Source organism: Mandrillus leucophaeus, unplaced genomic scaffold (genome assembly GCF_000951045.1).
Source record: "Mandrillus leucophaeus isolate KB7577 unplaced genomic scaffold, Mleu.le_1.0 Scaffold38, whole genome shotgun sequence".
In the NCBI taxonomy this organism is placed as follows: Eukaryota; Metazoa; Chordata; class Mammalia; order Primates; family Cercopithecidae; genus Mandrillus; species Mandrillus leucophaeus.
Genome location: NW_012104031.1, coordinates 205,806 through 217,883, shown reverse-complemented (window position 1 = coordinate 217,883; position 12,078 = coordinate 205,806). Strand labels below are relative to the sequence as shown.

General features: G+C 51.3%; 1 protein-coding gene across 1 annotated transcript in view; it reads right to left on the bottom strand.

Moving 5' to 3' along the window:
• Positions 1–824: 824 nt before the first annotated feature.
• The window catches only part of SLC26A9 (solute carrier family 26 (anion exchanger), member 9), a 29,064-nt gene continuing 17,810 nt past the window's right edge, over positions 825–12,078 (bottom strand). Inside the window, exons 13-21 of the mRNA XM_011990392.1 lie at positions 10,841–10,947; positions 9,993–10,062; positions 9,784–9,876; positions 9,534–9,644; positions 8,016–8,297; positions 6,630–6,684; positions 5,306–5,451; positions 3,746–3,817; positions 825–1,877 (exon numbers count right to left, since the gene is read on the bottom strand). Of these exons, the coding sequence (XP_011845782.1) occupies positions 1,830–1,877; positions 3,746–3,817; positions 5,306–5,451; positions 6,630–6,684; positions 8,016–8,297; positions 9,534–9,644; positions 9,784–9,876; positions 9,993–10,062; positions 10,841–10,947 (984 nt within the window). The 3' untranslated portion in view covers positions 825–1,829. The remainder of the gene's footprint in view (positions 1,878–3,745; positions 3,818–5,305; positions 5,452–6,629; positions 6,685–8,015; positions 8,298–9,533; positions 9,645–9,783; positions 9,877–9,992; positions 10,063–10,840; positions 10,948–12,078) is intronic.

Genomic DNA, 12,078 nt, shown 5'->3' with positions numbered 1-12,078 from the left:
TGACTTGGAATGTCCTGAGGCTCTGTGACCTTCTCCCACCTCCTGGGCCTGAGCTAGACTTGGAAGGAGGTGGAGTAGGGGAGAGTGAGTTGTCATTGGCTAAGGCTCTTGTCCTCCTGGAATTTGGCACTTCGGGTGCTGGGCACGGTGAATCCCAGATAACATTGTCTTTCGCCTTCCAAGTTTTGAGTTCCATTGGCAGCCAGATGGCATAATGAATTCACAGAAAAGCAGTGCTCCTGGGCCAAGAATGTGTTGGCTCTTGGCCAGCACCCCCTCCTTTAACTCTAAGAAGACTTGTTAGCTGATCAGCTCACTCAACACACAGACACACAATGCAGGTCTGGCTGAAGTTAGAAATTGGGATGTTTTCCTAGGTTGGGCCAGCCCAACCTGTTAGGGAAGGGGTTGTTAAGTTGAAGAAGCTTGAGAAAAGCAGTGATGAGAGGCCAGAAGATTTTCTGTGCATTTCCATTGAAATTTTACAAAACACTTACACATGGAACCTATTTATTTTCAAGTCAACAGTGGGGTTCCTCTCAATACCTCCTTGTACATATGGAGAACTTAACCCCTATTTTCATCTTCATAGGAGAAGATGGCCTCAGGTCCTAAGGGTGTTAAGGAATCTTCCTGTGGAGGAAGACCCAATCTGGATCAGCCCCTTTCCATATCTGCATGCAGTTAGGGGATGCAGCGGGTCCCTAGAGGACTTCCTCCTTTGCCTGCAGAAGGACCCCATCGTGTCTCTGGGCCACAAGCTGATAAGGAAGAGTTAACATGATTGGCTGTTTGCCAAATAAAGAAGGATAACACAGATTTACCAAAGGGAGGCATTTCCCTGACCGGCCCTGAGGTCAAGGGGGACTGTCCGGGCCCAGGTCCCATCAGTTTTCCCTGTGTTGGTACTAGCACCCTCTTTTCCTCTGAGTCTCTGGGTGCAAAGAAGGATTCCCAAAAGCTTTTGTGCAGAATAACTGGTATCTATTACTAGGAAGCCAGAGGATTCTGCCAGCTACCCATCCCCCTCTTTGGGGTTTCTAGCCAGCCTCCAGGGGGAGGGAGCAGCCTCTGAGGGCAGGGGCACCAATGTTTCAGGGGACTGAGGCAGAACCTTAGTGGGCTGCCCCTGGGGAGGTAGCTCTGGTGGTCTCGATGGCCCTGGTCACTGTCCAGGCTAGAGTCTGATGTGCTTGCTGACAGCAGTGGTGGTTTGGGCAGCCTAGGCGATGATGGAGGGGGCATATAGTTACCAAGGCCTAGACTCCTGGGTGTGGAGAGCACATGGTCCTCGGGTGCAGAGCTGCCAGAGACAAAGTTGAGGCAGCTGGGGAAGGCAAGCCAGAGTCCTAACCAAGTTTATCCCTATGTCCCGTGACAGCCTGACACCATCTGACACTGAGCCATGTGGGCTCTGGGACACTTTTTGAAGCTTGTACAGCAGGCCAGCACAGTTGTACTTGTCCTTCTGTTTTTGGCTCACTCGTAAAAGCTGGAAGTCAAGGTGTCCTTCAGCTGCCAAGGACAGGGCAGAGGTGGGTGGGGTGGAGCGAGCAGGAGGCTTGTCCATTGCGGCCAAGGCCTGACGGGTGAAGACTGGGCTCACCAGACTCTCACTCCTGGAAGGGTAGCACCCCCCGGCTGCTGAGAAGCTCTCTCTGGAGATGCGGGGAAGGAAAGAGGGGAGGAGACGGGAAAAAGGAGACAGGAAGCCAAGCTCTGGGGGATGCACTTTCCTCTGCCCGACACTCCCTGTGACCCAGGCTCATCTTTTGTGGAAGTTCCAAGTGCCAGGTGCTCTGTAGGCAGCATGAAGACTGGTCGGGCCCTCACAGGGCAGTCAGGGTCTCTGTGTGAAACATGCTCCCGAACATCTCCTGCAGGAACCACAGGAAGGAAGTGGGAGGGGAAGAGAGAGGTTAGACCAGTTGGGGTCACAGTGGCTGCAACCAAGAGGTGACCCTAGGAACCCCTTGCCAGAACAAGGCACCATGTGTGCCTGTGTGCCCGTGTGCGCGTGTGTGTGTGTGCGCGAGAGAGTGTGTGTGTGAACAGGGGAGAGGCAGGGTCATCCTAGGAGGTGAACCAGTCCAGCGTGGCAGGAGCAGGTGCAGAAATCTACATGTGAATTGCCTCCCGTGTGCTGTGTGACCTTCCACGTGTCCCTCGCCCCCTTTTAGCTTCACTTTCCTCATTGGGTAAAACAAGGGTTGGCAGTAGACAAGCTCTAAAGTCCTTTCTCACTTTGATAAGCTATTTTGGTCCTATCCAGCCTTTTCGGAATGTGCTGGAGATTCCAAGAGGGCACAGAAATCAGTCTGCCAAATCTCTGTGGCTCAAGCTCTATTTTCTAATCTGTCCCACCTGCCATCAGCACTGTGAGAGATGGATTCAGAGCACCACGGAGCTCAATGTCAAAAAGAATGGGAAGAAGCACAAAGAGAGACACTATTTCTCATAGACCCAAAGCCAGATTTCTCCAAACCTAGTTATCTGGTTTCTTTTAATTCAGGGTGTTGGTGGGGTGGTGTTAATCCAGGGGCCCTGTGGGGATGGTGATCCCTCATATCCACATACCTTTTAGGTTTTGTTTTGTTTGTTTGTCTTTGAGACAGTCTCGCTCTGTCACCCAGGCTGGAGCGCAGTGGCACGATCTCAGCTCACTGCAACCTCTGCCTCCCAGGTTCAAGTGATTCTCATGCCTCAGACTCCTGAGTAGCTGGGACTACAGGCATGCACCATCACACCTGGCTAATTTTTGTATTTTTAGAAGAGACGGGGTTTTGCCGTGTTGGCCAGGCTGGTCTCAAACTCCTGACCTCAGGTGATCCGCCCGCCTCAGCCTCCCAAGGTGCTGGGATTACAGGTGTAAACCATTGCACCCAGCCACATGTCTTTTAGTTCTTAAGGCCTGTCCACATGCAATAATAATTTATTTTTAGACCCAGAATTCATTTATTCTACTAGAACATACGTTTCTAAAAGGCAGAGGCCTTTGTTTTGCTCACTGCTGTTTGTCCATCCTGAACTGCATCAGGCAAACAGTAGGTACACCATAAATACCTGCTGAATTAGTGAAAGAACAAGTGACTGCCCTGCCAATCTGGTGTGGTGGATGGGACAGGTATTACCTATGTTTCCCTAACTTCACAGATGATAAAAACTAGGGCCCAGGGTGTACGTGGCTTGCCCAAGGTCACATGAACGATGTGTTGGAGAGTAAGAATAGATACTAGTTCTCTAGGACTTGGTCCAGTGACTCACCCTCTCCCCACGATGCCTTTCAGGGATTGAGAAGAATGAAAGCAAAGGCCAGGCATAGTGGCTTATGCCTGTAATCCAGGCACTTAGGAGACCAAGACAGGCAGATCGCTTGAGATCGGAAGTTCGAGACCAGCCCGGCCAACATGGTGAAACCCTGTCTCTACTAAAAATACGAAAATTAGCTGGGCACAGGCCTGAAGTCCCAGCTACTCAGGAAGCTGAGGCAGGAGAACTGCTAGAACCCGGGAGGCAGAGGTTGCAGTGAATCGAGATCATGCCACTGCACTCCAGTGTCTCAAAAAAAAAAAAAAAAAAAAAGAAAAGAAAAGAAACAAAGATGACCACAAATCTTTGTGGCCTTGAATGTGACTGCTCTGGGCTGGAGGTGAGACAGCCGAGTGAACACCTTGTATTTGACAGCGACCCCATCCTTCCCCTCCTCACCCTGCTCCCACCCTCACAGCCCCGTCCCTCAGCTCACCTGCTCTAAGTCCCAGTAGCTGGGGATGTCCTCCTCTGAGTCATACAAGGAAAGTTCAGGGTCCCCTGGAGCCTGGAAGGGAGGAAGTAGGTGCAGAATGAGCTTCAGTGACTGAACAGCAAAGTTGGTGCATGGTGGCAGGAAAAGGGACAGGTGGCTGGCTCTGGTTGGACGCTGCTTCCTGACACATGACCCATCCCTTTGCCCCTTCCCTCACCTGCCTCACAAAAACATCACAGCTGTGGTCTTCCCCTTTATACCAGACAGGTGTGTATCACGGTCTTCTCTCCCTTGTGGGCCGTTAGAGGCAGGGAAGGTTTTACCCAGCTTAGAAAAGCTACCGGCTAGCTGCCTGACCTTGGGGAATTCCTGTCCTCTTGGGAATCTGTTTTCTAATCTGTTAAAGTCTGATAACCAGCCTCACTTTGCTTGCTTTGTCCGTCACCACGCTGTTGAAAAGGTGTGTGTTTATGTGTGTGATTTGTGTCTGTGAATGTAGTCTATAATATGTAAGTAATGTTATATAAAATATAAATTATTTATGTCTATAACTAATAAAGTATACATATCAACGAGAGTAACTGAACATGATTAGGGCACTAGCAAATACTGCAGTTTCCTCCCGAATCTCCCTCTTTGCTCTGCGGACAAGTTCACAAAGCAGGAAAGCCCGTTGTTCCCCCAGTTTCCCTCTAGGCATGGAGGGCAGGAGCCAGCGCCCGGTGTGTTCCTGGGCAGTCTTTCAGCACTTAGAACAGATGGTTTCACCTTCATCAGTCTCTTAAGGCAAAGAGCAAATCGTTGCTCTAGGGCCAGAAAAGCCTTTCTTATGACCCACAGAGGGCGGGGGAGGTTTTTATCCAGGGCTAGGGCACAAACAGAGTCTTGGGAGGCCAAGGGCAGGAGCTGAGCTGGGAGGGGACCCTGAAGGCTGAGAGATGACTGGGGATACCTAGGCAGGGACCCCAAGGGCGTGGGCTTTTTCTGACTCCTCAGCCTTCTGGAGTTTTAGATGCTGTTATTTGTATCCCATTTGTATGTCACTTACTGATCTAGTAAATTAAATGTCGAAAAGCTGAGATAAAACTCAGACCCAATCTCTTCATCCCTCATCAGCCTGAAATCTCTAAGCTCTGGTAAGTTAAAATGGGTAGGCTTACTCCCCTCCCCTTCCTTCCCCAAAGCCCCCATTAGAAAGAGATGTGGAGGAGGCAGGAAACGATGCCAGCAGAGTGGGCCTGCTCTTCTACGCTTTGGGTGTTTGTGCAACCAGAAAATTTATATTGATAAAGAATTTTTACAATACGCAAAGCACTTTCAAGTGACACAAAAGATGTAATTATCATTTAACCCTAAAACAAAACAAAAGAAAAATGCAGAGAGGTAGGTAATGTTAGTTGATGGTGCTCCTTCTACAGATGAGGAAACTGAGATTCAGAAAACTGAAATGGCAGACTTGATATTGGAACTTAAACCTTCTCTTGTGTTCTTTCTAATACGTCTTGGTCCTGCTATTTCAGTGCCTTGGAGCCTAGGATTCCCCAGATGCAAGGACCTTACCCCTTGGAAATTGTGTCCTGGAGTCACATCTCTGGCATTTGCCTGGGCAAAGAGGACTGCATCGTGTATGCTGGGAAAGACGTGCTTGCATTCTAGACTCCCATCCTCAAAGACGCCTCCATGGCTAATGTCATTGTACACCTGGGCTAGAAGGAGAAAAGATCACCTTCAGAAAGATAACAGCCATTGTGGATTGGAGCTGGGGGTGGGGAAGATGGTGAGACCAGAGCAGGGATGGGAGAGGCCTGAGGTCTGAGCTCTTGCTGTATCTGAGGGCCATGGCATTGGCAGTGCAATATCAGCTCTGGACAGCAGAGGGCGACATGAACTTGAGGATGCTGAACGTTCAACCCAGGCCAGAGGGAAGCAGTTTGATTTAGGGAGTCAGTACTTTGTGGTGATTCGAGTGGAAAAGCCTAAGCCATCCTTGAGGAGGCCACTGCCAGTTCTATCCCCCAAGGACCCATCCTTCCTCTTGTTTTCCCAGACCTTTCCAGCAACTTCCAATGTGTGGCAGAACCATTACTCTTAATCCTAGAGATGGTTTCTTGAGGGGGTGTCCAGTGAGGTTGGGGAGAATCCACTGCTTCTTACTCCAGAGCATATCATAGCAGGTCATTGCCACTGCAGATTCTCTCCCTGAGCATGGCCATGTGGAGCTTGGGACCTGCAGCCCTGCTGGAGGGGGTCTGACCCAGCGCAGGGAGCTGGGGGTGTATGTATGTGCCCCTTCACATTCTCCTGTGTGTCTGTGTGCACTTGCTCCCACATGTCTGCACTTTGCATACATGCTAATAATGTAAATGTCTGTTGCTCTGTGGCCACATCCTTGAGGCTGTGTATATGCACCCTTTGGAGGCTGTGTGCCTACAAAACTGCATATTTATACGTTCCCTGGGGAATCAGGGTATTGTGTGCTCTATGCCTATATAGATTCACAGAGTTTCTGATTGGGAGAGGATCCTCAAATCCATCTAGTCAGCCCTCTTGTTTTACATAGGTAGAGATAGATCCCTTGATAGATAAAGTGACTCAGCCAAGGATACATGGCAAATTAGTTGTGGGGTAGATTAGAATCCTAGCTGTCCTTTTGTAACTCCATGACCCCCTTACCCTCACTCTGTCACTAAGGTCCCTAGGATGTTTATACAATCTGATCAGTCTCTTTGGACTTGTACCTGAAGCTCTTATGAGCAGGCAGCAGCTTGGGGAGGATATCTGGGTGCTCTCATTTCCAAGCTCCTCACTATTCAGACCCCACCAACTGTTCCTACCCCACACTCCTTGCCAGCCTTTCAGTCCCTAAATGTTCTCTTTGTCTTACCGTGGATGTTCACCAAGAAGACCTTCACGCCAATCTTCCCATAGGTGGAGCTCAGCTAGAAGTGTTGGGGTAGGGAGGCAAAAGGAAAGGAATGTTCTGAGTGGGTCTCAAAAGTGATTCACGAAACGTACTTCAGAGGGGAAGCCAAACAAATAAGCAACCCCGAGAGCCCAGCAGCCAAAGACGAAAATAGCAGCAAAGCACACCGCTTCTCCCTGGAGTGCTGGCTGACGGCTCCTCTGGGAAGGGGGGCGGAAATGGAGTTTTGCCAATGTGGCAGGCACTTAAAGTCACCATGGCCCCTTCTTGTGGGGCTAGATCTTTTCTTTTTTTTTCTTTTGAGATGGAGTTTCTCTCTGTCACCCAGGCTGGAGTGCAGTGGCGCGATCTCGGCTCACTGCAACCTCCACCTCCTGGCTTCAAGCAATTTTCTGCCTCAGCCTCCGGAGTAGCTGGGACTACAGGCACCTGCCACCACACCTGGATAATTTTTGTATTTTTAGTAGAGATGGGGTTTCACCATGTTGGCCAGGCTGCTCTCGAACTCCTGACCTTGTGATCCACCTGCCTTGACCTCCCAAAGTGCTGGGATTACAGGCGTGAGCCACCACGCCCAGCTGATCTTTTCTTTCAGTAGCTTAGATTCCCAGATTCCTTTGTGGCTTCAGACAGAAGCTGGAGGGGAGGACGGAGGCTCAGGGAATCAAGAGCTTCAGCCAAGGCTGGCCTGGACTCCAGATCCCGGCTAAGGAAGCCAGCTGAGGCCCAAGGCTGGGTATGGGGCCTGCCCTGAGCCTGGTTGATGGTGACATCAGTCCGAACACTCTTTGTGCCCATTGTTCGCCTGGCTTGCCTCTATCTGAGCCAGCTCTGAGGTTTGCTGACTCCTGCCATTGGTGGTGGCTGCTGGAAAGTTATCAGATAGATACATTCATTCAAGGTGTCCCGTGGGCTGTCTGTTTGGCCTGATGGTGTGGGGCGCTGGTGTTATTTCTTCCTCTCTCCTAGGCTGGCCAGTGAATGAGGGACAAGGGCAGCAGATCATGAACCAGGCGCCAAACTGAACCCTATTCAGAGACCCTGGGTGGGTTCTTGGTGGCTGAGAGGGACTTGGGATGGTCACTGCTGGGGGCGTTGGGAGCATGGGGGCCTGAAGCTCTGGTAGACCTCTCTAGCCAGTCATTGTCACGGGCCGTCTGGGCCTGCTTTGTGGAGAATGTCCCATCCTGGTAGCGTCTGGGGAAAGGAGGGATTCCTAGGAGCCTTTAGCCTCCGTGGTGAGCTTCCTCCCTCAGCTTCCTGAAATGAGGGCTCCCAGGAAAGGGAATGTGGAGAGCAGAGCAGAGTGGGCGGAGCAGGTAGTGCTTGCTGCCCCCGAGAGCTCACCTTGGCCAGGGTCTTGATGCCCATCAAGTCCACAAAGCTGACTCCACTCATGTCCAGGATGAGGGTGTGGAAGGTGACGAAGGGCGGGACACTGGCCAGAGTGTCACTGGGCTCGCCGGGGGCCTCAGCAGAGGCTGGTGGCTCACTCTGGGCAGCTGAGGAGCTGTCGGGGCTGAAGGTGATGTAGGACACACTGGTGCCGTTAGCCTGCGTCTGGTTGTTGTTGGGGTCAGTAGGGGACGCGTTTTCAAAGTCCTGCTGCAGCTCCTGCAGGGAGACGGTCTGGAGGGGTGGAGATGGTGGGCAGAGTCAGGGACCACCAGACTGAGCCAGACCTTGCTGTGGCTGAAGCAGGGGCATGGAGGGTGTAGGTGGAGGGGAATAACTCTCCTCGGTGATGGTGAACACAGACCCTGAAAGCTCCACCAGAGAGGCCTCTCCCAAAGCCCCTTTTTGGGCAGGGCCTGCAAACTTAGTCTCCTACAACCCAGACAAAGTGAGAGGACCCAGCCAAGAGAGGCACTGAAGCCTCAGCCCACCCTGTCCGGGGGAAAGCCCCTCCGGGGACACTGAGCTCCTTTATTTCTTAAGACAGAGTCTCCCTCTGTTGCCCAGGCTGGAGTGCAGTGGCACTATCTCAGCTCACTGCAACCTCTGCCTCCGGGGTTCAAGTGATTCTCGTGCCTCAGCCTCCCGAATAACTGGGATTACAGTGCCCACCACCACGCCTGGCTAATTTTTGTGTATTTTTAGTAGAGACAGGGTTTTGCCATGTTGGGCAGGTTGGTCTCAAACTCCTGACCTCAAGTGATTCACCCACCTCGGCCTCCCAAAGTGCTGGGATTACAAGGATTACTCCCATGCCCCCCACTCCCCAGGCCTTGCTAGCCCTGGGCTGCCTAGGTTCCCCAGGAAATTCACTGCTGCTCCCCCTCTGGGTTGTTCAAAAGTCCATGGGCCATATCCTATCTGAGCCAGAAAATGGAGAAGGGCCGTGGGGGTTCAGTGGCTTCCCTGGGAGATGGTAGCACCTCATCCAAGAAGAAAAATGCCCAGGCTGGGTGCAGTGGCTCAGGCCTGTAATCCCAGCACTTTGGGAGACTGAGGTGGGTGAATCACCTGAGGTCAGGAGTTTGACACCAGCCTGGCCAACATGGTGAAACCCCGTCTCTACCAAAAATACAAAAATTAGCCGGGCATGGTGGCACCTGTAATCCCAGCCACTTGGGAGGCTAAGGCAGGAGAATTGCTTGAAACCCAGAGGTGGAGGCTGCAGTGAGCCAAGATCACACCATTGCACTCAAGCCTGTGTGACAAGAGCAAAACTCCGTCTCTAAAAAATAAAAGGGAAAAAAAAGAAGAAGAAAAATGCCCAGCGGCCACCAGTGTTCCCAGAGACTTTCTGTCTTTGCCTGTCAGGGTGGGAAGTGGGGTCCCCGGGGTACCATGAATAACAGGAGGCAATATCAGAATGGGCAGGGGAGCAGGGCACGGGGGCTGCTTCTGGCCTCTGTTCACCTTGGTTTTCATGAATAGAGACCTCCTCTGTTGTGTGGGCCTCATTCTCCGCTTCTGCTTCTTGAGGTATTTTTGCTTGGCTAGTAATACTTTCTGGGGGTCCATGCCTGTCTGTAGGGAGAGAGCCAATAGCAATCTTGACCTCCATCCTCTATGGGAGTGACCTGTTTTCAGCTCCCACCACCCTTTTGCTTCCATCTTCTGGCCACTCTCTGTCCAGGGCCTCTGTTCCCCAGGCACTGAGCCTTACCTTGGCAATGACCTTTTGCCTGAAGATCTCTGAGTTGGCAAAGTAGAGAGGGGAGCAGTAAGTGATGATTTTAATCCCCTGGATATCCTGGGCCTGTGACAGGGAGACTGAGCTCAAGTTGCAGAAATGTCTTTATTGGCTTTAAAAAACAACCTCTTCTTGGGGTGGTGCAGAGTAAAAGAAGGAGGTCATAAGCTTGAATCACCTACCCTACTGTAGGTCTTGGGATTCACATAAATGTCTGTGTCCATGACCTGGGCCAGCGCATAGCCATTTCGACTGGATGAAGAAGGAAGAGAAAAACATAAGAGAATGTTCATGGCCCATGGGCCCGGAAGGGTGCTCCTGCTGGAGCCGGGGCAGAGCCAAGGTAGGATGGGGTCCTGTCCTCACCCCCAGACTTGCTGTGTCTGTCTTTCTGCACTGGAGACACATGTCTGGTGGCCTGTGGCCTCCTATAACTAGGAGGATGACAGGCAGGCCCTTGACATAGCTTCCAGACCAGAGGGCAGGGAAGTGAAGTGGTGGGAGCACACAAGGTGACAAGGTTCAGTTGCCCTGAAGTCATCACTTCCTTGTTCTGAGTTGTCAAGAAGAGAAGATAGATTCCCCCAACATTCAGCATCCTCCCTGCCTTGGCCAGGACCCTTTCTCTGTGATACTCCCAGTGTGTAGAACACAGCTTCTGTCTTCTACCCTGGCACTCTCCTGGGGTGGGGTCCCATTTGGTTTGAGGTTCTGGCAGTGTCTTTGGAAGGATGTTGAATCTCACCACCTGCTCTTGCCCTCCTTTCTCTGCCACCACCTTCTCCCCAGCCGTCCCCAGCAAGACTATGCTGGCTTCCTCTGGGTTTTTCAGGATATGGGAAGTCAAACAGCCCAGCCTGTGCCCACAGTCCTGGCTGGGTTGGGCTCTCCTTGGGCCTGGCAGCAACTCCCGTGCCAGGCCCAGAGGTGGAAGGTACAGTGGACTAAGCCAGGCTGTGGCATGGTAGCCTTCCGAGGGCTGGCCCAGGGACCCGACTATGGAGCTGGGAGGGCGGAAGCTATTACTTACAACTGAGTCTGGAAGACCACAACCAGGACGGAGAAGGCGACACCCACTGCCACACCATAGGGCAGGCTGAGGAAGAAGGAGGAGAGGAAGCTCACTACCCAGATGCACTGTAAAAAGAGAGATGTCAAAAGCAGACCTGGGGAAAACACGACCTCTTTCAGGAAGTCTTCCTGGATTAGCCAAGGCCATTCTCTGCTAGTAAAACCTCAGAGCCTTTCTTCTCTTTTTTTTAAAATTGCGTTTTTGCATTATTTTATGTTATTTGTGCTTCAGTTACACTTTCCTGTTTCCCTTAGATTGACTGTGGTTGCCGAATCTTGTCTGTGTTTTTAACAGAAGCCCCAGCACACAGGGAGGCAGCATCTATAAGAGCATGCAGCTGGGGTCAGATCTGCTTGGGTTCAAAACGTGTGTGTTTGTTTGTTTTTGGAGTCAGAGGGTCTTTCTCTGTTGCTCAGGCTATAGTGCAGTGGCAAGATCAGCTCACTGCAGCCTCAAACTCGTGAACCCAAGTTGTGCTCCGGCCTTACCTTCCTGAGTAGTTAGGACTATAGCCACGTACCACCACACCCAGCTAACTTTTTATTTTTCTAGAGATGGCTCTCGCTATGCTGCCCAAGCTGACCTTGAACTCCTTACCTCAAGCAATTCTCCTGCCTCAGCCTCCTAAAGTGCTAGATCACAGGTGTAAGTCACTGCACCCTGCCCAAAGTTTTGTTCTTTAATGGCTATGTGAAACAAAAGGAGAATAATAACGCCTACCTTATGAAAGGATTCAAATGTTAAGGAAAGTGACGGTCCTGGCCTAGTGATGGATGCTCAGTGGGTGACCAATAAATGTGAGCTCCCTCTCTCTGTCTAATAGCAAGCTGCGTGGGCCCTGGCAGGAGCTCAGCAGTGCTTTCTGATCGACTGGGGGCCTCATTGTGTGTGGGTGGGGGGCAACATTGGGTGAAGTTTTGATAGTTGCCCCCTGTAGATTTTAAGACCCACAAATTCCTCTAAAGGAAATAAATCTGCCCAGATTCCTGTAGAGAATTGCTGTGAAGATCAAATGGAAACACAAGCCGCCATGTGAACCTAAGGAAATACTGCCATAGCAGGAGCTTGTAGGGCTATGGTCAAAGCAGATCCTTGGGCTGGGAACTGAGGTATAATTTTTCTCCCTGTCCTCATCACTCTCTCTCCCTGGGTGACCACAGATGAGCCACTCACTTCTCTGGCTTTAAGGATTTTCT